At 38.1% G+C, this 26,515-nt stretch overlaps 1 protein-coding gene across 5 annotated transcripts in view; it reads right to left on the bottom strand.

Moving 5' to 3' along the window:
- PDSS2 (decaprenyl diphosphate synthase subunit 2) overlaps positions 1-26,515 on the bottom strand; it is a 262,864-nt gene that overhangs the window by 107,658 nt on the left and 128,691 nt on the right. For all 5 annotated transcript variants that reach the window (XM_036871832.1, XM_036871833.1, XM_036871831.1 and 2 more), the window contains one exon: positions 4,428-4,626. In XM_036871832.1, the coding sequence (XP_036727727.1) occupies positions 4,428-4,626 (199 nt within the window). The remainder of the gene's footprint in view (positions 1-4,427; positions 4,627-26,515) is intronic.

The following is a 26,515-nucleotide window of genomic DNA, read 5'->3' as shown; positions in this document are numbered from 1 at the left end:
ATGCTACTTGTCTCCCAGTATCTATTCTCTGCATCTTCCGGATTTTTGGTTGGGCACATGGCAACCCCACAATCAAGTTTACATTTCTTAGTCTCCCTGACAGCTAGGTGTGACCATATCATTAAATTCTAGCCAATAGGATGTAAGCAGAAGGATTTCAAATAACTTCTGAGAAATGTCGTTAAAGTGGTGACACTATACAATTTATCATCCGAACTGGGCCATGTGAGAGTAAAAGGGAGTGCTAAAATAATTAAAATTTTGTACTTTTTGAAACTGGTATTTATTAACTAACAATTGATTTTATTATACTGGGGGACTTGTTAACTAGTTCTATTCAAAAACCATTTTCAAAAATAAAATTTCAAAAGAAATAAAAATAACATATATCCATGTACATTAAAATAAAATAAAAAAGAACTTCTTTATATTGATAATCTGAATATTAAAAAATAGTCAGTAGAATAACTATTCTTGGTACATATTCACATGCTTTGTTTCTTAGCAATACCTGTCTCTAATATTGTGTCACTGGCATTTTTCTGAAGGATGTGTCTGTAAAAATATGGCATTTGAAAATAAAACTGCTAGCAATATTCTTCACAGTTGCATTTTATAATTAATTAATTTGAAACTACTGATATTTTAATTGATTCTTATTGGTAGACCATAATATTTTTAATTGAGAAAGATGCTCTTTCTACAGGTTCTGAGTTACTTGGTAAGCTCAGAGCAAATTTGCTAAATGGAAGAGACAATTCTAATTTTTTTTTTTTTCACATTGAAAAGTGTAACTATTCCACCCCAAATATTTTCAAGGTACTGTTTTCTTGCTTCCTTCAGAGTACTTTTCTTTGGCAAATATTTTTAAAAGATAAAACTTGTCAAATAAATTGATTCTATGATTCTTTTGAATGTTTTGCCAAAATTAGATGCTGCAAAGTCTAGGCCTTCTCAATTTCATTTTATTCATGTATGTGTATAATTTATTCAAAATAGGAGCACCACCAAAAGATTCTTCCTGCAAGATGAAATATTCCAAATCAGAAGTACAGAATTGCAAATTTTAATCTTGTAGAGCATTTGAATTCTTACCATTTATTTTGTTCAATTCCTTCTTTCCTTCCGTAGGGAAAAATTCCAATGGAAATTTTGTTTTCATTAATTGCAGTTCTATAAAAGCTTCATTGGGTGTTTCAGTTGTTGAACACTTGATTTCAGATTTCCAATTGATTTTGAACAAAATGTCACCAAAACTTTGATGAGCCATTTATAACAAAGTTCAATACCATTGTTGGGCATAAAGATTTCTAAAATCTGATTGATGACAGGCAACAAAGAGAGAAGGCACATACTGTGGTGCTGAACTATATAGTTTTATACTCAACATCAGCTATATCCCCCAAATCTTGTAGCCCAGAGACTCTGACTATAAAGATATTTGTAAATTTTTGTAACAATAGCTTCTATTTCAATTAGTAGAATGTTGATGTTTGCTTCGATGCAATTATGAATTATGGGTATGCCTCAACCAGTTCCAAGTACTCCATAGATTTCTCAAGATAGTAAGACGGTCATTTTTATCACAACACTGTATGTGTTTCACCTAAATTTGTACTTGTATTAATATTGTAAACTAACAATTTTATCTTTCATGTTCAACTTTTTTTTTTAAGTCTTTATTGAATTTATTACAATATTGCTTCTGTTTTATGTTTTGGTTTTTTGGCCGTGAGGCATGTGACATCTTAGCTCCCTGACCAGGGATTGAACCCACACCCCCTTCACTGGAAGGCGAAGTCTTAACCACTGGACCACCAGGGAAGTCCCTCATATTCAACTTTTAAACTGAATTTCCAATCTCACTCAAAATGTCCTTACCTTTGATAGAATATACTTCCAAAAGCTTTACCTTGATTCCACGAATGGATGGAAAAAGAAAACATTTTTAGAATTAACTAAAATGATTTAATTACTTGAAGTACCTGATAACATTCAACTGAAACTGGAATTATTTAACTGTTTGCAAAGTTCTTCCATTATTAGAGACAACAAACATAAAGCTATCGCTTGTAGACAAAAATGAGTGAAATCAATTTAGAAGAATAGTTATTTATCTAAACAAAAGTTAGGCTTTACAGAGTTGTATGCATACTTTCTTCAGCTACATGGTTTAAACCATTTAAGCCTCCCTAAAGTAACACTAATTTTGGAACTAGATCCTGACACTTTTTCAGCAGATTCGACTCTTCTTGTTTTCATGTGGTCAGTGATACCACTACGGTCTCCATAGTGGACAGTAAACGTCAATAAACATTTTATGCAAGTTACACATTCCTTATTAACTTCTTTGAGAAACAAAAATCCAGCACTTTTAAAATATAAAATATATACTTTTATTTTTTTGAGCTGTTGCCAAAAGGTTTATTGCAAAAACAAAGTACTGCCAGGGACTTCCCTGGTGGTCCAGTGGGTAAGACTCCGCACTCCCAAAGCAGGTAGCCCAGGTTCGATCCCTGGTAGGGGAAATAGATCCCACATGCATGCCACAACTAAGAGCCCGCAGGCTGCAACTAAAAAGCCCACATGCCGCAACTAAGATCCGGTACAGCCAAAATAAATAAACAAACAAATAAATAATACAATGAAGTGAATCAGCTATATGTATACCTGTATCCCCTCCCTCTTGGACCTCTCTCTCACCCCCCACCCCCATCCCACCCATCTAGGTCACCACACTCAGTCTACACAGAACTGATCAGCCTCAATTTCCCACATGTCTATTTCATAGACAATGGACCTCTAACTTACTATATTTCCCACTGAGCTTTTGGACTGGTACCTGGTGGTTTTATGACTCCTGAAGGCCAGACTTGGGCCATACAGTTGGGTGATACACCAAATGGCCAGCTGGGGCAGCAGTGTCAAATACTTCTACCACCTGAGACAGAAAGGAGTTAACTGTCTTTAGACATTCAGTGTACTTTGTTATATTAACAATTGCCCTGCATTCTGTCCTTGATTGCGAGGTGTCTGAAAGCACTGGGAAAAGAGAGGCGTTATTGCTGGTTGTCTTTCAGATTTAATAATAACTTAACATGAGAACTCCCCCTACTGTACGTGGGTCTCACATATTATTGGCCTATGTTAGACAAAAATTGAGGCAGAGGCTGGGAGTAGAAAGCGGAGATCTATCAAACCCATGCTGGCTTATTCTAATGTAATTATTAGTAACCATCTCTGTTAAAAACAAAAAATCCAGGACAAATGCTAAGTCAGATGGGATTCTGGGACAGCAGACTTACACTGAGACTGTCCTCGGTGTCCAGGTTGTACATTTACTTGATCTTCAACGGAGGAGATCTGCCCTTCTTTGCCCTTCCTCCTTCTTCCTTCCTATTGACTGGAGTGAAGACATGATGGCAACTATCTTGGGCCACAAAGTGGTAAGATAGGAATGGCAGAGCAGTAAGATAGAAGGAGCCTAGGTTCCTGACTTTAGAATCACCATATCAACCTTGGACTGCCTACTCCCAGGTAGTAAAAATATGTAAAAAATGAGAAAAATAAATTCTTATCTTGTTTTGGTCACTGTTATTTTATAGTCATACCTAATCCTAACTGATAAATAAGGACTACCTCTACAGTCTTTCTAGAAAGCAGCTTGGCAATATATATCAAGAATACTAAAGATGTTTAAACCCTTTGAATCCTTCTAGGAATTTATCTTAAAGAAATAATCTGGAATGAGGAAAAACTGATGTGTAAAGATGTTGTGTAAAAAACTGATGTGTAAAAATAGACTGCAAATCTATTTATGATAGTAAAATATCAGAAGCAACCTAAATGTCCAAAAATAAGGAACTTCTTAAATAAACAATATTACATCTAAATAATTGAATATTGTGCAACCATTAGAAAGTTTATGAAAAAAGTTAATGACATGGGAAAATGCCCACATCATATATGCCATGGGAGAAAATAGGCGGGATTAAAAAAAATCTTGCACATGTACGTTCTCACTTATGTTACCCCCAAATCCACATATATAAAGGTATGAATAAACAAACAAAAAAAGACTGAAAGGAAATACATGAAAATATCAACCAACAGTGATTATTTCTGGATAGTGAGTTGATAGGTAATATTTATTTATATCTTCTTTATATTGAATATTTAACACTACCTTATAATTAACAAATAATTCCATCTGTAATCAGAAAAAAATAGAAATTAATTTCAAAACTCTTTCCTAGCATTTACCAGTTTTAACTGGTGTTGACACTGCCATCATCGTCATTATCATCATCACAATTTTACTGAGCATCTATGTGTGGGGAGTTGAGGCAGCAGGGTGTCCAGACCTCTGTGGCTCTTGCAGTCAACCAAAGGCCATCCAGATACAAGCAAACCCTGCCCAGTTTTACCTTGGTGTTCTGTAGCAGAGCTAGTCCATTGCAGGCATTTGCTAGAAGAAAGTCTCCACTCAGGATAGCTATTTTATTTCCAAACTGCATGTCTTTCAGTGGCCCATCAGAAGATTGCAATTCATCTAAATTTACTATCCCACGATGTACAAGGAGAGCAGTATGGATAAGTTCTGTGATCTCTGCCAAACTTCTTTGACTAAAACATAAAGGTAAGACTTGTCTGAGTATAAAGAATACCAACTTATCACTAATGTCAGACTTCAGTTTTCAACAACAAAATATTTTATAGATTAGTGTTTCTCTTTTAAGATTATTCCTTTTTCATGAAGTTTTTTTCTATTGAGATATAATTGACATAACATTATATTAGTTTCAGGTGTACAACATAATGATTTGGTATTTGTACATACAGTTGACCTTTGAACAACACGGGATTGAACTGTGTGAGTCCATTTACATGAGGATGTTTTCAATAAATACTTAGGTATTATACAATCCGAGGTTGGTTGGATTTGCAGATGTGGAACCACAGATATGGAGGACCGGCTATGGGCCTTGAGCATCCGTGGATTTTGGTATCTGAAGTGGGTCCTGGAACCAATCCCCCGTGGATATCAAGGGAGGGCTGTATTGCAAAATGAACACCACAGCAAGCCTAGTTAACATCTGTCACCACATGTAGTCACAAAATTTTTTTTTCTTGTGATGAGAAGATCTACTGTCTTAGCAACTTACAAATACACAGTACAGTATTATTAACCACAGTCACCATTTATACATTATATCCCCAGTACATTATATCTTCATGGCTTTTTTTTTTTTAATAACTAGAAGTTCGTGCCTTTTGACCACCTTCACCCATTCTGTCTCCCTTCCCACCCCCCACCCCCCTGACCCCAACCTCTGGCAGCCACCAATCTGTTCTCTGTATCTATGAGTTCAGTTTTTGGTTTTGTTTTGTTTTTTTTTATATACCACATATAAGTGAAACCATACAGTATTTGTCTTTCTCTGACTTATTTCACTTAGCATTTTGAAGTTTCATGGGGTTTGTTTTTGAAGGTTTCAAATGCACTTTTTTCAATCATGCCATATTTTAATGGGTACACGGTACTTTTACTTGGCATCAATTATGAGTTGGTTTTGAAGCAATTCAGTATTATACCAGCTGGATGACTGATGATCACTGATCTCTCCATTCTTTTGGGGTGACTCTGCTAGCAGGGGACAGGTTCCACAGTATTCCAATTTGTGTTGCTGCATATACCCAAATAGCAACACAAAGTGGCCCCACTAGTATTACCAGTTTGTCATGGAAATCAGGTGTACGTTTCTGGTGTCTCTGTCTTGCCATTGTTAGCTGAATGCTTCAAACTCAGGGAAACATCATGAAGCTGAAGACAGAACTGTGGCAAATGCAGCTGAGGGTTTGGTGTAACTTCGTATCAAGCACCCTCGCAAAGACACTTGAATGAAGTTTTTTTTAGAGGCCTTTCCATCAAGTAGTTTGGGATCCATAAGCAGATTCTGACACCTTTCTTCTCTCTACCATTCCCCACTCTCTATCCCACGAGTCACCAGGATTCCCCAGAGAGAAGCTGACCAGTAAGGGCCACCCTCCACAGTTCCATTTAGATACTCTGTTCTCAGTATAACTTTAAGATTTCTGAGAATTCTTACTGGTATCTAATAAAACTCCAATTTAAGTGGGAATATAACTTGTGCCAGACATTAGGTTAAGCACTTTTATGCATTATTACTTTTTTTTTTTTTATTTTTTTTTTATAGCTACTTTATTTATTTATTTATTTATTTTTGGCTGTGTTGGGTCTTCGGTTCGTGTGAGGGCTTTCTCTAGTTACGGCAAGTGGGGGCCACTCTTCATCGCGGTGCGGGGACCGCTCTTCATCGCGGTGCGCGGGCCTTTCACTATCGCGGCCCCTCCCGTTGCGGGGCACAGGCTCCAGACGCGCAGGCTCAGTAGTTGTGGCTCACGGGCCCAGCCGCTCCGTGGCATGTGGGATCTTCCCAGACCAGGGCTCGAACCCGTGTCCCCTGCATTAGCAGGCAGATTCTCAACCACTGCGCCACCAGGGAAGCCCTGCATTATTACTTTTAATCCTAAATGCAAAGCTGTGGGATTTACAGAGATGAACAGAATGTGGTCTCTTCCTTCAAGGACCTTATCTTTCAGAACAAGAACCAAGATACATATCTACAGCAGTAATTAAAATAGAGAAGGCCCTTGAGGAGCTTATAGTATAGTACTGTATCAGACGGGATTTCAAAAGATGTTTGTTTTCTTTTTTATACTTTTCTATAGTTTGTACATTTTCTACAACAAAAGTATTACTTTTATAAATTTATTTATTTATTTATTTTAGCTGTGTTGGGTCTTCATTTCTGTGCGAGGGCTTTCTCTAGTTGCGGCGAGCGGGGGTCACTCTTCATTGCGGTGCGCGGGCCTCTCACTATCGCGGCCTCTCCTGTTGCGGAGCACAGGCTCCAGATGCGCAGGCTCAGTAGTTGTGGCTCACGGGCCCAGTTGCTCCTCGGCATGTGGGATCTTCCCAGACCAGGGCTCGAACCCGTATCCCCTGCATTGGCAGGCAGATTCTCAACCACTGCGCCACCAGGGAAGCCCTATTACTTTTATAATCATAAAAAAATCAACAATTACTAAAAAATTTAAACCTCATAACCACCCTATGATAAGTATTACTAACCTCTTTTTATAGGTGAGAAAATTGTCGTACCCAGTTTAATGACTTGCCCAAAGGCACACAGTAATACAGAGCTAGAAATCCATTGAAATCTGTTACAAATGGCCCCATGTGAATCATGCCTCTTCGTTTCCACGCTCCTGTGTAGTCCCCTCCACACTAACTTTAGGCTTCATCATGTGACTTACTTTGGCCAAAAAGACATTAGCACACGTGACATAAGCAAAGCCTTCTAAGTGTTTATGCATTAAGGCTTGTCCAATGCAGTCACACGAGCAACCTCAGAATGTAAGAAATAAAATGGCTGTTTCAAGTCACTAAATCTTAGGATAGTTTGCTCTGAAGCAATAGCTATCTGGTACAGAAACTGGTATATCTAGGAGTGGGTGCTGTTGCAACAAAAGCCTAAAATATGTGTCAATGGCTTTGAGTCTGAATGTTTCGGGCTAGAGGTAAAGGCTGAAGAAATGGCAAAGTCTTAGTAGAATCTGGAAAGGCAGTGAGGAAACTGTTATTGGGGGATTGAGCAAAAACATATGGTGTTATAAGGTAGGGAAACAACTTGCAAAACTTTTGTCTGTGGTAACTTGAAAGATAGAAAATATACCTAAATAAAATATTAAAAAGTAGGTAGTGAAAGTAGAGAGATCAGTGGAGGAAGCTATAACAAAGGCCCAAGTAATAAAAGGGTTTGACCTAAAGGTCAAATTTAAGCATTTGACCTAGAATAACAGCCTTAGACAAGGAGACAAATAAATATAAGACAATCAAATAATAAATATAAGAGACTCTTCTCTCAAAAAAATGTAGTACTCGTTTAACAACTATAGTACAGTAATTACATAAAGATGTAATAAAGTAAAGGAGCCAAAATACTTGGCATCTACAAAAGAAAAATTACGTTTCTAATTTACTCCCCTTGCTTCAAAAAAAAAAAAAAAAAAAAAAGTAAAAGAATATGTAAAAATGACCCCGTGTACATACTGTATCTGACTACAAATTGGGGGTGTAGGAGAAGATGAACCAGTGAGTTAAACAGCTTCTGAAAAGAGTAAATTCATGGTTTAGATTAAAACCTCACTACACCCCAAAGAAAATCACCAAGGATGGAGACTTATAAGACTATTGAGAAGTTAACAGAAAACATTTTTAAAAAGGGAGCTAAAATTTAAAACTATCCTTTAAAAGAGTGACTAAAAGAAAGGAATAAAAATATATTTTATTAGTACGCTGCAAATGTATTCTAGTTTACGAAAAAGTTCGCTGCTACATTTCACAAAAATTGCACAATGAGATTACGAGCAAGTATAAAACTCAAGAAGGGTTAAGCACTGGATAAATCTCTCATGCAGTTCAGCTTATGAAAGAAAGTAATAACCAGGGAAGCAGAAGTTGTAGGTGTTCTGAATTACCCTAAGGATGAAAATGAATGATTGGGAGCTTTTAATAAAGACATCTATAATCATAAAACTGCATTCATTAAACAAATGGCAATCTTTAAATGCCACATGGCCAGAAACAACAAAAACAGTGGTAATAACAAAAGTGAAAAACCATAATATGTACAGTACCCACCATTCGCAAATAACTTTCACTTATCTACTTGTGATTCTAATTACAGCAGGTGTGGGAGGTTAAATACCTGGTCGGAACATTCAGTTTATAAAGGACAAAGCTGGAACTCAGAGCCACCTTGTCATAGTGACCAATGATAATTTAAAATGTTTATTTACCTAATGAATAGTAAATGGTGGTAGGGGGCCAAAGCCACCAATGTTACCAAGATTGGTATATGCCCACCACAAACTTGTCCAATTTTCATCCTTAGTTCTAAGCACTACAGAAGAGAATTTTTCTAGGAGAAAGTATATTAATGACTAGACTTGACTCTTTTTGTTCATAGTAGCTAGGGAAAGTAATCAAGTTGTTTCCAAATCATTTGGTTAGAATCAAATCAAGTGATTTAACTCAATCAGTAATCTGGATAACAGTTCTACCTCTGCCTATAACAGACAGGTCGTGGGCAAATCCCTTAAACTCTCAGGCCCTTGGTCTTCTGAACACTGAAAGGAGGGGAACTGGAGAAACAGTCTCTTCCAGTTCTAAGATTCAGGGATTTCAGTCCTAAAATTTAAGATTCAGCTCTAAAATTCTAAAATTTGGGGATTAAAAAAAAATTACTTAGGCTGGTAGTTAATAGTTAAAAAGAGACAAAATTTTTGCTATTATTGGTATCTACTTTTCTACAAGAAATAGAAATGAACTGATTGGTCATCTTGAAATCTGTCCTGCAATTCCACTATCTAGTATGATGCTCTCAACTTCTAAGATTTTACCATTAGATAAACAACTTCAGGCCACATTACACAAGAGTTAGTTTAGCATACAGCAGAGAAGCAGTGACAATATGAAAGAATCTGGGAATTTTTCCTTTTCATTATCTTATTCCTATTTTAGCCACCCAAAGCAATCTAGTAAACTTTCAATGTACTGGATTTTTAAAATTATCTTATATAAAAGTCTTCATGCAATCTTATGTACATATATTTTAGTACTTGGGTATTTTTCATGCTAAATCTTGATTGGAAAAGTGTCACAAATGAATACTGCTTATGTTAAGTAATCAGAGTAAGGACGTAATTACTACATTGAATGTAACCCCGAGGATTAATCAATGTTTTTACACGAATTTTCACCAAATTACTTTCTTTCAATTATATGTTAAACAACTTAATCTGCTTTGATCCATATTCTTCCAACCATTCTCCAATTTTTTTAGCATCCTAAGCTTTAGAAATAAGATAGCAGACATTGCTAGTTACCTCTTCACTCTCTCCTTCCTCACTACTAACATACCTGTAGTTACAGTTGGAGAGACAATGTACTCATTTAAAAATACTCACCTCCTCAAGATCCCTTGAGGCTAGAGGTGACTGTGTAGCACAGTTTGGCCAATGAATGTAAGTGGAGGTCCACAAGGTGGAGTTTCTGAGAAATCAAATGAGTTTCTGATATAAGGCGACAGATTCAGATGGCATGCCTTTGGCATTTTGAGCTTAGCCCTTCCTCCTGTTTGGTTATGGTCCAGCTGCCTGGGGGCACAATGGAAACTTTAAGGATCCTAAGAGGGCCCCCAACCTAAGGATGGTAGAGCAGGAAGAAATGAGAAGCCTGGACCCCTAATGACTTCTTAGGGCTGCACCAGCTCTGACATGCCCATCTCTAGACTTCTTGTTATGTGAGATAAATAAACACTGCATTCCTTTAAGCTACTGTTTGTTGGAGTCAAATAAACTCCTAAAAGATACGGTCAATAAAAACTATATCACAGGGGGTTCCCTGGTGGCGCAGTGGTTAAGAACCCGCCTGCCAATGCAGGGGACACGGGTTCGAGCCCTGGTCTGGGAAGATCCCACATGCCGCGGAGCAACTAAGCCCGTGCGCCACAACTACTGAGCCTGCGCTCTAGAGCCCGCGAGCCACGACTACTGAAGCCTGCGTGCCACAACTACTGAAGCCCACATGCCTAGAGCCCGTGCTCTGCAACGAGAAGTCACCACAATGAGAAGCCCGTGCACTGCAACGAAGAGTAGCCCCCACTTGCCATACTGTGCCATACTTTTGCTGCTATAGGGTGAATGATAAATTTTTGTTTAAACAATTTTTAAGAATCAGCCCATGCGTCACTTCTCTGAAGTCTTCCCTCACTTCCCCAAAGTTAAGTCCTTCTGTGCTTGAAAGCCTTCGAACATAGCTCAGTCATTTGTTGTACTATGTTGTAATTATTTCTTTAGCCATATTTCTTCCTGCTCTCTCTCTCCCTCACAACACTGTAAATGATACTATCCTATTTCCCTAGCCTGCCTATAAACATTTGTTAAATGAATAGCTCTTTACTTAGCAATCAATTTTATAAAGGTAGAGGGGCCAGCTATCACTCTGAGTTTCAAAAGGTAAGGAATGATATAAACTAAAAAGTCAGATTTATAGAATCAGAGTTAGAAGCGACCCCATAGGTCAATTAAGCTCAATTAGCCCCTTCCAGGGATGAGTAATAACAAATTACACAGGAGCCAGGTCTGCTGATGAACAGTTTTAATTATCAGAAATTGTTCCTAATATTAACTTGAAATCTCTTAAAATGTTTTACATGTTTAAGTTGGTGTTAAAATAATAAAAGAGTCAATAGTGTTTCACCACACAGGCAAAGGAGATAAAAGATAATACAGTCTTCTTTCTCTTTCTTTCTTATTCTATTTTTTCCTTTTTCCCTCTCCTTCCTTCTTTGCTTTCCTTTTTAAAGATGCATTTCTTTTTTTTTTTTTTAAACTTTTCTCATCTTACATTCAGTGCTCTAATTTCTATTTATTTATTTATTTATTATTTTTGGCTGTGTTGGATCTTCATTTCTGTGCGAGGGCTTTCTCTAGTTGCAGCGAGTGGGGGCCACTCTTCATCACGGTGTGCGGGCCTCTCACTGTCACGGCCTCTCCTGTTGCGGAGCACAGGCTCCAGACGCGCAGGCTCAGTAGTCGTGGCTCACGGGCCCAGTTGCTCCGTGGCATGTGGGATCTTCCCAGACCAGGGCTTGAACCCGTGTCCCCCGCATTGGCAGGCAGACTCTCAACCACTGCGCCACCAGGGAAGCCCCTAAAGATGCATTTCTTGAAAAAACTTTTTATTTGGGTAATTTTCAAACATAACAAAAGTAGAAAATATAGCATAAAGAACCTCTGTGGACCCTAATCTTGTTTTAGATACACCTTTCACTCTCCTTCCAGATTTTCTTCCTTCCAGATTATTTTGAAGCAAATGTCAGACATCATGTCATTTCATCTGAAAATACTTCAAATATCCTATTTTTAAAAATGCCTAATAGCAGAAATGGCTCCCACTTACTAAATTAATTACTTTAAGCCAATTAGTTACTGTATGCTGAGCAAGTTTATATAAGATAATTTTGCAAGCATAATAATAATTCAATTAACAGATTAATAAATAAAATAATGTAAAACTCACAGCAGCTCTCTGACGTAAGCATTATCTCTATTGTATAGAAGGAAGCTGGGTGGGCAGGCTAAGTAACTTGCTCAAGTCTAGCTGGTAAACTGCAGAGCTGGAGTTGAAGCCCAGGGTTCTCTGATTCTAAAACCCAAAACACAAAATATACAAAATTCCAGGTGTTTCTGAAAGTATTAAAATGGTAGGCAAGAGTCATTTATTTAAAATCATTTTATTTGAGCCCTAAAAGTTTTTTTTTTTTAAGTTGGAAAACTGACTTTTATGTTCATGTGGGAAGAATAAATTTGAAAATGACAGAGAAAATTTTGGAAGAGGCCTGTCATTCCAGATTTTAAAACTTTTTATGAAGCTATTGCAATTTTTAAAAGAATAGTAATATCACAAGAACAAACTAATAGATTAGTGGAATGAACTCCAGAAAGAGATCCAAATATATTTGGAAAATTAATTATTTATGGTAAAGATAACATTTCAAATTGTTAGGGAAAAAATGGAATATTCTTACAAAAACTGTTGGGGCAACTGGCTATCGATTAAGGGAAAAAAATAATGAAGTTAGATACCTACTGTACTCCGAGGATAAAAATATATTTAGATGGATCAAATATATAAATGTGAAAAACGAAAGTATAACTTTAGGAAAACATTCTTATGACCCTGGGCTGAGAAAGCCTTGCAAAATAAAACAGGAAGTCATGAAGTCATAAAGAAAATAACAGATAAAATTGAGTAAAATATTCAAAAATGTTTATATAACAAAATATAGGCTGATTTGAAATAACAGATTTGAAATAACATATTTGCAACACATACAATAGACAGAAGATTATATTCAAAATACGTGTGGAGCTTGTCCAAGCTGGACAAGAAATTAATAAGAAAAAGATAAACAGCTCAAGAGCAAAATGGGAAAGGAAATGAAGAGGTAATTCCAAAAGAAACACAAATGGTCAAAACCATATAAAATGACGCTTAACTAATAATTTGGAAAAGGAGTATTATAATAATAATGAGATAATATTTTTAGTCCATTAGCTTTGCAAAAATGAAAAGATTAGAAATGAGGCAAGCAGGAAGATGAAGAAACGATGAAGTCCACCACTTTGCTCCTTTGTTCAAAACCCTCCAATGGCTCCCCATCTCACTCAGGGTAAAGGCAAAGTTCCAACAATGGATTCCAAGGCCCAACACAATCTGCCCCTGCTCCTCTAACCCCTTAACTCTCTGACTTCATTTGCTACTCTCTTCCTCCTTGCTCACTCTCCTCCAGCTACATTAGCTTCCTTGGTGTTCCCTGAACAAGCCAAGCCTGTTCCTACCACAGGGCCTTTGTCCCTTCCTCTGTCTGGACTAATCTGCCCTTATATATTTGCAAGGTTTAGTTACTTGTTTCCTTCAGGTCCCTTCAAAGTGCACCTGATCAGTAGGGCCTTCTCTGACTACTCCACTTACAACAGCAACCTTCTCATTCCTGCCAGCACTCTATGTCTCTACTTCCTGCTTTTTTTTCCCCTCCATAGCACTTATCGTCATCTGACACACTAGTTATTTCATCTGTGTTTTGCTTCTCTCTCCAGGGCCCCACAGAAAGAAAGCTCCATAAAAGCAAAGAATGGAGAAAGTAGAGGGGAAAGCTGATATGAGCAATAGAGTTCCTAAAATATACTTCAAAAATACCAAAATATCAAAAATACTAAGATAGCAATAATAAAAAGGAAAAGTATATGCTTTTAACGCCAGGTGAAAGAAACTTTCATGGTGATAACTTTAAGTGTCAAATATTACTTTTTAATAAGTAAGCTAGGCCCAAAGTCCTAAGAAATTTATTCAATTCATTGTAAAATTTACAGAAACATAATGATTCTATTTTGTCACTTACTCACATTGATATCTTTGAATTTTAGGTTTGCCATGACCACAGCATTCAAAACTAATCTTGCTTCATTCCTTCATTTGGCAATGAGAATTCTGATTTTAAAAACAGTGACTGAACCCAAAATCTCAAAGCTGTAGGTTGCAGTAATGGTAACTTCCAAATAGAGATCAAGTCACAGATTCAAGGGCTGAAACATTGCCCAGGTCTTACTTCCAGCTCTGACCACACACACTAAGCAATCACTCAAAAGGACTGAGGGCTCTGCATCTCTTTTAGGAAAGCTCACCTGACATTCTAAGTTAGAATACATAGAAAAGAGGCAGAAAGCAAGAAGTCTTTGCATTTGGTCTCATTCAAAGAGATTAGATATCCAAGCAATGTTAAAATCTTGCCATGCCATGAAAACACAAGGTCTGGAAGTGAGGGGGAAGAAAAGACAAAAAAACCAGGGAAGTCCCGACAGTTCAGTATTGATGGATTCTGTAATTAGTTCCCTCCATACCTGCCAACCAATCTACAGAGAGGTGAGCTGCCTTCAGTGGTGGTATTCATACTTGAGAAAGCAGAGGATGTTGGGACTCAGCAAGGAATCAAAATAGTTATTACCAGAAATTAGCCAAACAAAACAAAATTTGTGGGACTTCCCTAGTGGCATAGTGGTTAAGAATGTGCCTGCTGGGGAGACCTTCAAGATGGCAGAGGAGTAAGACATGGAGATCACCTTCCTCCCCATAAATACATCAGAAATACATCTACATGTGGAACAACTTGTGCAGAACACCTACTAATTGCTGGCAGAAGACCTCAGACTTCCCAAAAGGCAAGAAACTCCCCACGTACCTGGGTAGGGCAAAAGAAGAAAGAAAAAACAGACAAAAGAACAGGGACAGGGCCTGCACCTCGGGGAGGGAGCTGTAAAGGAGGAAAATTTTCCACACACTAGGAAGCCCCTTCACTGGTGGATATGGGGGGTGGAGGTGGGGAAGCTTCAGAGCCACAGAGGAGAGCGTGGCAACAGGGGGTGCAGAGGGCAAAGCGGAGAGATCACCACACAGAGGATCCGTGCCGACCAGCACTCAACAGCCCGAGAGGCTTGTCTGCTCACCCGCCGGGGTGGGTGGGGGCTGGGAGCTGAGGCTCGGGCTTCGGTCGGATCCCAGGGAGAGGACTGGGGTTGGCTGAGTGAACACAGCCTGAAGGGGGCTAGTGTGCCACAGCTAGCCAGAAGGAGACCAGAAAAAGTCTGGACGTGCCTAAGAGTCAAGAGACCATTGTTTCTGGGTGTGCGAGGAGAGGGGATTCAGAGCAGCGCCTAAACAAGCTCCAGAGATGGGCGCAAGCCGCGGCTATCAGCGTGGACCCCAGCGACGGGCATGAGATGCTAAGGCTGCTGCTGCAGCCACCAAGAAGCCTGTGTGCAAGCACAGGTCACTCTCCACACCTCCCCTTCCGGGAGCCTGTGCAGCCCACCACTGCCAGGGTCCCATGATCCAGGGACAACTTCCCCGGGAGAACGCACGGCACGCCTCAGGCTGGTGCAACGTCATGCTGGCCTCTGCCGCCGCAGGCTCACCCCACACTCCATACCCCTCCCTCCCCCCAGCCTGAGTGAGCCAGAGCCCCCTAATCAGCTGCTCCTTTAACCCTGTCCTGTCTGAGCGAAGAACAGACGCCCTCAGGCGACCTACACGCAGAGGTGGGTCCAAATCCAAAGCTGAACCCCAGGAGCTGAGCGAACAAAGAAGAGAAAGGGAAATCTCTCCCAGCAGCCTCAGGAGCAGTGGATTAAATCTCCACAATCAACCTGATGTACCCTGCAACTGTGGAATACCTGAATAGACAACAAATCATCCCAAATTGAGGAGGTGGACTTTGGGAGCAACTGTAGACTTGGGGTTGCTGTATGCAACTGACTGGTTTCTGGTTTTATGTTTATCTTAGTTTAGTATTTAGAGTTTATTATCATTGGTAGATTTGTTTATTGATTTGGTTGCTCTCTTCCTTTTTTTTATATATATAGATATATACATATATTTTTCCATTTTCTCTTTTTGTGAGGTGTATGTGTATGCTTCTTTGTGTGATTTTGTCTGTATAGCTTTGCTTTTACCATTTGTCCTAAAGTTCTTTCTGTCTGTTCGTTTTTTTTTTTTAGTATAGTTCTTAGCACTTGTTATCATTGGTGGATTGGTTTTTTGGTTTGGTTGCTCTCTTCCTTCTTTCTTCTTTTTATTTTTTTTACTTTTTAAATTTTTAAATAATTTTTAAACTTTATTTATATTTTAATAACTTTATTTCTTTTTATTTTATTTTTTACTCCCTTTTCTTCTGAGCCATGTGGCTGACAGGGTCTTGGCGCTCCGGTCGGGTGTCAGGCCTGTGCCTCTGAGGTGGGAGAGCCGAGTTCAGGACATTGGTCCACCAGACACCTCCCAGCTCCACGTAATAACAAACAGCGGAAAGCTCTCCGACAGATCTCCATCTCAAAGCTCAGACCCAGCTCCACTCAACGACCAGCAAGCTACAGTGCTGGACACCCTATGCCAAGCAACTAGCAAGACAGGAACAGAACCCCAACCATTAGCAGAGAGGCTGCCTAAAATCATAATAAGGTCACAGACACCCCAAAACACCACCAGATGCGGTCCTGCCCACCAGCAAGACAAGATCCAGCCTCATCCACCAGAGCACAGGCACTAGTCCCCTCCACCAGGAAGCCTACACAACCCACTGAACCAACCTTAACCACTGTGGGCAGACACCAAAAACAATGGGAACTACAAACCTTCAGCCTGTGAAAAAGAGACCTCAAACACAGTAAGTTAAGCAAAATGAGAAGACAGAGAAACACACAGCAGATGAAGGAGCAAGGTAAAAACCCATCAGACCAAACAAATGAAGAGGAAATTGGCAGTCTACCTGAAAAAGAATTCTGAGTAATGATAGTAAATATGATCCAAAATCTTGGAAATAGAATGGAGAAAATACAAGAAACGTTTAACAAGGACCTAGAGAACTAAGAGCAAACAAACAATGATGAACAACATGATATATGAAATTAAAAATTCTCTAGAAGGAATCATTAGCAGAATAACAGAGGCATAAGAACGAATAAGTGACCTGGAAGATAAAATAGTGGAAATAACTACTGCAGAGCAGAATAAAGAAAAAAGAATGAAAAGAATTGAGGACAGTCTCAGAGACCTCTGGGACAATATTAAAGGCACCAACATTCGAATTATAGGGGTCCAAGAAGAAGAAGAGAAAAAGAAAGGGACTGAGAAAATATTTGAAGAGCTTATAGTTGAAAACTTCCCTAATATGGGAAAGGAAATAGTTAATCAAGTCCAGGAAGCGTAGAGAGTCCCATACAGGAAAAATCCGAGGAGAAACATGCCAAGACACATATTAATCAAACTATCAAAAATTAAATACAAAGAAAAAATATTAAAAGCAGCAAGGGAAAAACAACAAATAACATACAAAAGAATCCCCATAAGGTTAACAGCTGATCTTTCAGCAGAAACTCTGCAAGCCAGAAGGGAGTGGCAAGACATATTTAAAGTGATGAAAGGGAAAAACCTACAACCAAGATTACTCTACCCAGCAAGGATCTCATTCAGATTCAACAGAGAAATTAAAACCTTTACACACAAGGAAAAGCTAAGAGAATTCAGCACCACGAAACCAGCTTTACAACAAAGGCTAAAGGAACTTCTCTAGGCAGGAAACGCAAGAGAAGGAAAAGACCTACAAAAACAAACCCAAACAATTAATAAAATGGTAATAGGAACATACATATTGATAACTACCTTAAATGTAAATGGATTAAATGCTCCCACCAAAAGACATAGACTGGCTGAATGGATGCAAAAACAAGACCCGTATATATGCTGTCTACAAGAGACCCACTTCAGACTTAGGGACACATACAGACAGAAAGTGAGGGGATGGAAAAAGATATTCCACGCAAATGGAAATCAAAAGAAAGCTGGAGTACCAATTCTCATATCAGACAAAATAGACTTTAAAATAAAGACTATTATAAGAGACAAGGACACTACATAATGATCAAGGGATCAATCCAAGAAGAAGATATAACAATTGTAAATATTTATGCAGCCAGCATAGGAGCACCTCAATACATAAGGCAAATGTTAACAGCCATAAAAGGGGAAATCAACAGTAACACAATCATAGTAGGGGACTTTAACACCCCACTTTCACCAATGGACTGATTATACATGATGAAAATAAACAAGGAAACACAAGCTTTAAATGACACATTAAACAAGATGGGCTTAATCGATATTTATAGGACATTCCATCCAAAAACAACAGAATACACTTTCTTCTCACATGCTCATGGAACATTCTCCAAGATCATATCTTCGGTCACAAATCAATCCTTGGTAAATTTAAGAAAACTGAAACCGTATCAAGTATCTTTTCCGACCACAGTGCTATGAGACTAGATATCAATTACAGGAAAAAAATCCGTTAAAAATACAAACACATGGATGTTAAACAGTACACCACTTAATAACCAAGAGATCACTGAAGAAATCAAAGAGGAAATCAAAAAATACCTAGAAACAAATGAAAATGAAAACATGATGACCCAAAACCTATGGGATGCAGCAAAAGCAGTTCTAAGAGGGAAGTTTATAGCAATACAATCCTACATCAAGAAACATCTCAAATAAACAACCTCACCTTACACCTAAAGCAATTAGAGAAAGAAGAACAAAAATACCCCAAAGTTAGCAGAAGGAAAGAAATCATAAAGATCAGATCAGAAATAAATGAAAAAGAAATGAAGGAAACGATAGCAAAGATCAATAAAACTAAAACCTGGTTCTTTGAGAAGATAAACAAAATTGATAAACCATTAGCCAGACTCATCAAGAAAAAAAGGGAGAAGACTCAAACCAATAGAATTGGAAATGAAAAAGAAGAAGTAACAACTGACACTGCAGAAATACAAAGGATCATGAGAGATTACTACAAGCAACTATATGCCAATAAAATGGACAACCTGGAAGAAATGGACAAATTCTTAGAAAAGCAAAACCTCCAGAGACTGAACCAGGAAGAAATAGAAAATATGAACAGACCAATCACAAGCACTGAAATTGAGACTGTGATTAACAATCTTCCAACAAACAAAAGCCCAGGACCAGATGGCTTCACAGGCGAATTCTATCAAACATTTAGAGAAGAGCTGACACCTATCCTTCTCAAACTCTTCCAAAATATAGCAGAGGGAGGAACACTCCCAAACTCATTCTATGAGGCCACCATCACCGTGACACCAAAACCAGACAAGGATGCCACAAAGAAAGAAAACTACAGGCCAGTATCACTGATGAACATAGATGCAAAAGTCCTCAACAAAATACTAGCAAACAGAATCCAACAGCACATTAAAAGGATCATACACCATGATCAAGTGGGGTTTATCCCAGCAATGCAAGGATTTTTCAGTATTTGCAAATCAATCAATGTGATACACCATATTAACAAATTGAAGGAGAAAAACCATGTTATCATCTCAATAGATGCAGAAAAAGCTTTCGACAAAATTCAACATCCATTTATGATAAAAACCCTCCAAAAAGTAGGCAGAGAGGGAACTTACCTCAACATCATAAAGCCCATATATGAGAAACCCACCACCAACATCGCTCTCAATGGTGAAAAACTGAAACTATTTCCTCTAAGATCAGGAACAAGACAAGGTTGTCCACTCTCACCACTATTATTCAACATAGTTTTGGAAGTTTTAGCCACAGCAATCAGAGAAGAAAAAGAAATAAAAGGAATACAAATCAGAAAAGAAGAAGTAAAGCTGTCACTGTTTGCAGATGACATGATACTATACATAGAGAATCCTAAAGATGCTACCAGAAAACTACTAGAGCTAATCAATGAATTTGGTAAAGTAGCAGGATACAAAATTAATGCACAGAAATCTCTTGCATTCCTATACACTAATGATGAAGAATCTGAAAGAGAAAATAAGGAAACACTCCCATTTACCACTGCAACAAAAAGAATAAAATACCTGGGAATAAAGCTACCTAAGGAGACAAAAGACCTGTATGCAGAAAACTATAAGACACTGATGAAAGAAATTAAAAGATGATACAAACAGATGGAGAGATATACCATGTTCTTGGATTGGAAGAATCAACATTGTGAAAATGACTATACTACCCATAGGAATCTACAGATTCAATGCAATCCCTATCAAACTGCCAATGGCATTTTTCACAGAACTGGAACAAAAAATTTCACAATTTGTATGGAAACACAAAAGACCCCGAATAGCCAAAGCAATCTTGAGAAAGCAAAAAGGAGCTGGAGGAATCAGGCTCCCTGACTTCAGACTATTCTGCAAAGCTACAGTAATCAAGACAGTATGATACTGGCACAAAAACAGAAGTATAGATCAATGGAACAGGATAGAAAGCCCAGAGGTAAACCCACGCACATATGGTCACCTTATTTTTGATAAAGGAGGCAAGAATATACAATGGAGAAAAGACAGCCTCTTCAATAAGTGGTGCTGGGAAAACTGGACAGTGACATGTAAAAGAATGAAATTAGAACACTGCCTAACACCATACACAACAATAAACTCAAAATGGATTAAAGACCTAAATGTAAGGCCAGACACTATAAAACTCTTAGAGGAAAACATTGGCAGAACACTCTGTGACATACATCACAGCAAGATCCTTTTTGACACACCTCCTAGAGAAATGGAAATTAAAACAAAAGTAAACAAATGGGACCTAATGAAACTTAAAAGCTTTTGCACAGCAAAGGAAACCATAAACAAGATGAAAAGACAAACCTCAGAATGGGAGAAAATATTTGCAAATGAAGCAACTGACAAAGGATTAATCTCCAAAATTTACAAGCAGCTCATGCAGCTCAATATCAAAAAAACAAACAACCCAATCCAAAAATGGGCAGAAGAGCCAAATAGAAATTTCTCCAAAGAAGATATATAGATTGCCAAAAAACACATGAAAGAATGTTCATCATCACTAATCATTAGAGAAATGCAAATCAACACTACAATGAGGTATCACCTCACACCAGTCAGAATGGCCATCATCAAAAAATCTACAAACAAAAAGTGCTGGAGAGGGTGTGGAGAAAAGGGAACCCTCTTGCACTCTTGGTGGGAATGTAAATTGATACAGCCACTATGGAGAACAGTATGGAGGTTCCTTAAAAAACTAAAAATAGAATTACCATATGACCCAGCAATTCCACTACTGGGCATATACCCTGAGAAAACCATAATTCAAAAAGAGTCATGTACCACAATGTTCACTGCAGCTCTATTTACAAGAGCCAGGACATGGAAGCAACCTAAGTGTCCATCGACAGATGAATGGATAAAGAAGATATGGCACATATATACAGTGGAATATTACTCAGCCATAAAAAGAAACAAAATTGAGTTATTTGTAGTGAGGTGGATGGACCTAGAGACTGTCATACAGAGTGAAGTAAGTGAGAAAGAGAAAAATAAATACCATATGCTAACACATATATATGGAATCAAAAAAAAAAAAAAAAGGTTCTGAAGAACCTAGGGGCAGGACAGGAATAAAGACGCAGACATAGAGAACAGACTTGAGGACACGGGGAGGGGGAAGGGTAAGCTGGGACAAAGTGAGAGAGTGGCATGGACATATATACACTACCAAACGTAAAATAGATAGCTAGTGGGAAGCAGTCACATAGCACAGGGAGATCAGCTCGGTGCTTTGTGACCCCTAGAGGGGTGGGATAGGGACGGGGGAGGGAGACGCAAGAGGGAGGAGATATGGGGATATATGTATATGTATAGCTGATTCACTTTGTTATAAAGCAGAAACTAACACACCATTGTAAAGCAATTATACGCCAATAAAGATGTTTAAAAAAGAAATCTGCCTGCCAATGAATGCAGGGGACACTGGTTCGATCCCTGGTCCAGGAAGATGCTACATGCCGCAGAGCACCTAAGCCCATTCGCCACAACTACTGAGCCTGCGCTCTAGAGCCCGCGTGCTGCAACCACTGTCCCCTGCATTGGCAGGTGGATTCTTAACCACCGCACCACCAAGCAAGTCCCTAATAACATTTTAAGAAACATTATTCTGAATAACTAGACACTACTTGACACTGTCAACACATAATTATCCTGCTGGTTAACTAGATGCTTGTTATGAGGAGACGTAGCTAACTAAGTATGTGGTTTCTGGAAACAGTTTTAAGCTGGGCTGTTTTCTGCCAGAGAAACAAAGGGCAAGCCTTGCTAGGCCTCCTTATCTAGGTCTCTAAAAGTACTTTTTGGTTTGGGTATCACAAAAGGGGTTAAAAATACTTGAGACTACCAAAAAAGCCTAATAAGACATCTGGGTGCTGTGGCTGTCACTGTCAGGGCAACCTTGGAGGGAATGCCCGTATCAGTTCAGTTTATCAGATGGACAGCTGATCAACATAAAACAGATTTGCTCTGGGCAGACGGAGCTGAGCTTCCTGACATGAATTCCAATGAGAGCCCTCTGCACTCTACCACTGAGCTCTGACATTTTTTACTGTTACAGCTCCCTGGACATATGGGAATCCCTAGTGATGAGCACATAAAGCTGCCTCTAACTCAAGTGACGGCTCATTTCCCCCGGATGAAGGCAGACATTAATATCCTGAGGAGATCAGACCCGCCTCTCTGACCCCCATCTACCGAAGCAAAACGACTGTCCTATTTCTTCATTTAATAAGCTTTTAATGAAGAAAAGCAAAACCCCCTCTCTGACTGCAGCACAGTTCTACATGAAAAGGTTATACAAATACATCTGATTCTGTGTCAAAGTTTCCAAAATACCTGTCCCCCTCCCCACTGGAGTGTAGATCCTGTCACTTGCCCTCCCACAGTGCTCATTCTTTCTGCTGCAGTACAGGAGTTTGGTTCTCTGCTCCGATAATTATGAGCCGTCTCTACGTTATGGCAGGTGGAGGATTAAAGAACTGATTACAAAGAGCACGCTGGTGTTTCCATTTTCATTACAAACCTCTTTCTTCGAAGGTTCATCATTTAGCTATGAAATTTGCTACAGGCTCAACCAGACTGGGAGAAATGGCAGTCCAGTGAAACCCAGATAATATACCAGAAAATGCTTGGGAGCTACGTTAGAATAGGAGAAAGCTAAAAATATCTGGTGAATTGGAGTTGCCATGCATAGTTTGGTTTTAGGAGGGATGAAAGGAAGAATGTGTGATGGCAAACGAAGAAGACAAGCAGATTTTTACCTGCGAATCTTGGAGATTGTTTAAAAATATGGGGAATCAGAATCATTACTGAACTTTAGTGCTGGGCCCAATACCTATTGGCAGGGCTCTGTGAGTTCTGAATTGTTCATGAGAGGCTGCGGTTTGAGTTTTCTTTTGAAAGCAAGTAGGGGTTAGGAGAAATGCAAAGGCTGCATGTTAAATGGGGCACAGGAAGCACTGTGGGATGGAAATGTCATTCTGCAAAGACCTCTCCAACTGAATAACAGGAGGCAATGATGTCTGAAAAGGCAACTTTGGCGGGCTTCGTTTAGACCATGAAATGTGTCTAAGGCTAGGAAATGTGAAGGTAAGGTGAGCGTAAAGGGGCAAAGATTTGTTTCCTATGAAAAAAAGGTGTCAGGGTATAGGCTATAAAGTGATATGCTTTACATTCGATTGCTTACACTTGCTATCTAATCAACCTAGGAATCTAGAGTCACAGATCCTAAATGTTCCCCCAAATATTTTGTGAATAAAAGTAGAGTGGTTCCCTAACATGTTTAAACTACAGACAATAAAAACCATGGACAGGTACTCAGTGTGCACAATTCATAACCTACTACATCCCAGATATTATGATTTTTAAAAAACAGAATCTCATTTAATCTTCACCAAGTTTAGTTATTAACCCTATTTTACAGATGAAGAAATAGATTTCCACAGGGGAAAGAAATGCCAGAGAGCCTCTACAGGAAATACTACCCAAGAGAGGGAAAGACATACAATCTGAACATTAAATGAAAGGAATATTTAAAAATCAAATGGCATTTCTAAATACCACTTTAAACAATTAGATCCTACAAAATACTCTTTTTACCATGCATAGAATTATTTTCAGACTATAGTTCACTGAAGGCTACTTTATCTTCTTTTTAAAAACAGCTTTATTGAGATATAATTTATATATCATAAAACTCACCTATTTTTAACTGTACAATTCACTGAATTTTAGTATTTACAGAGTTGTACAACCATCACTACAACCTAATTTTAGAACATTTCCATCACCCTAAAAAATAAACCTTATGCTCATTTAGAGTCATTCTTAATTTAGGCTATTTGTCTTGATTTTTGTTTTAATTTTTCAAGTATTTAAAATTTTAAATGAAATTAATTATAAAGAGCAACAATTATAAAATGGAAATGTCAACATACTTTTACTGAAAAAAATATTACAATCTGTGACAAAGAGTGAAATGTCCACATGCTATACATGTTCTTCAAAGCCAAATATAAATGACAGATCTATTAGGTATCTGAAAGTAATGCTTGTTTTTAAAAAACTGACTATAAGGTATCTCAAAGGACATATGCAGAAAATGGTATCCATATACAGCTTTCAAGCAAATTACTTTGAAAGACAAATGTATAGTTTGTTTATTCACCAATAAATAAACAAACAAACCCTATTACTTTATAATCACACCCCACACCCCAGGCAACCTTTAAGTTTCACATTTCTCCTTTAGTGTGTTTCTGTTTACATCCAAAGAAACAACAGAAATGTTCAAAAGGCTGCCACAGGAAAGCTGCAAGGAAAGGAGTAATACATACATAAGAAGTAATGAAAAACTCTGTGAATCACAGTTTAGATGCGATAAAAAGCTATCTCCATTTGTTTTTTCAAATTGTACTACTTTATTTAATTCCAATATGGACTTAATGTGTGTTCACTGGAATGCAAATCCATGACTACTGATTTCAAGTGAATCAAGCATGCCATCCAAGTTTCTTTTTCATAGAAAAGTGGTACAGGAAGATTAAAACTCGCCTTTAAAACATCACAGCAATTAAATGGTCTACTTACAAAAATAAATCATACAAGTCAGATGAGAAAATACTCTTACTGTTAAAAAATCAAAACAATACAAAAGTATATTGAGATAAGCTGTTCAGTGTGATAGACGCTAACCACATGCAGCTATTAAGCACTTAAAACATCACCGGTCTGAACTGGGATGTCCTTAAGCATTAAAGACAGTAAAATTTTTTAAAAAATCTCAATAATAAGTGCTTTATATTGATGATGTTAAAATGATAATATTTTAGCTATGTTAGTTTAAATAAAATATATTATTAACATTAATTACACACATTTTCTTTTACATTTTTAGTATGGTTACTAGCAAATTTAAAATTATATCCTGTGGGGTCCTACCAGGTTCATTATCCCTCCATCTTACTTCCTTCCCCAGAAGTTCTCTCCCTTACAGTTTAGCATATTTTCTTTCAGACTTTTGCTATATGTTTTTAACATGTTTATAAACATATAGCAAATGCAATGCATTTATAAACAGAGCAAATGCCATGCATTTTCCTATAAAAATGAGTTCATACTGTATATATATTGTACTGTAACTTGCTTTATTCACTTAAGGTAGTTTGTAGAATTTTCTTATCACTACATATGGGACTACTTAATTCTTTTTAATGATAGATATTTATGGATATACCACAATGTTCTCCAGACCTCATTAATAAATATTTAGGTCATTTCCTATTTTCTAATATTATAAACAATACTTCAGTGAACATCCTCATACATATATCTATGTGCATAATGTGGAAGTATTTCTGTAGGATAAACCCCCTAAGAAGTGAAACTGTGTTAGATATTGCTAAACGGGCTATTCTACTTTCAAAATAAAAAGAAAAATGATCTGGTTTGTGGCAGTCCATAATTTCTCCACGAGTCTCTGAAATGACAAGGACATAAACTTCATGTCAGAGACTCAGGGAAGAAAAACAATTCTAAGCTATGTCCTGAAGTCAGCCCAGACTTAGCCAATTGATTATTGTGGTGAACACCTTTTGGGTGATCACCCTGATAACGATGCCCTTTTCTCTGGACATGCTGCCTCCTCATCCCCTACTGAGATTGTAACGTGGGTAGTAGCTGTCATGTCTCTTCTATGTGGGCTCAGTCTCCCCTGCCCTGGCTGAGTGACCTAGAGCTGAGCACCTGGCCTAATTAAGGGCACTCAGATTCTTTCTTCAGGGAATCTGAAATTCAGGGTTATCTGGGAATTGCAAAAGGCAATGCTCCAAAGCAGCATTTATGATCTTCAGATATTCAAGTATCATACTCAAGTATGCAGTCATTTCTGCATATACCACATATACTC

Source organism: Balaenoptera musculus, chromosome 12, assembly GCF_009873245.2.
Source record: "Balaenoptera musculus isolate JJ_BM4_2016_0621 chromosome 12, mBalMus1.pri.v3, whole genome shotgun sequence".
Classification (NCBI taxonomy): domain Eukaryota; kingdom Metazoa; phylum Chordata; class Mammalia; order Artiodactyla; family Balaenopteridae; genus Balaenoptera; species Balaenoptera musculus.
This window is presented reverse-complemented; position numbering and strand designations above follow the sequence as displayed.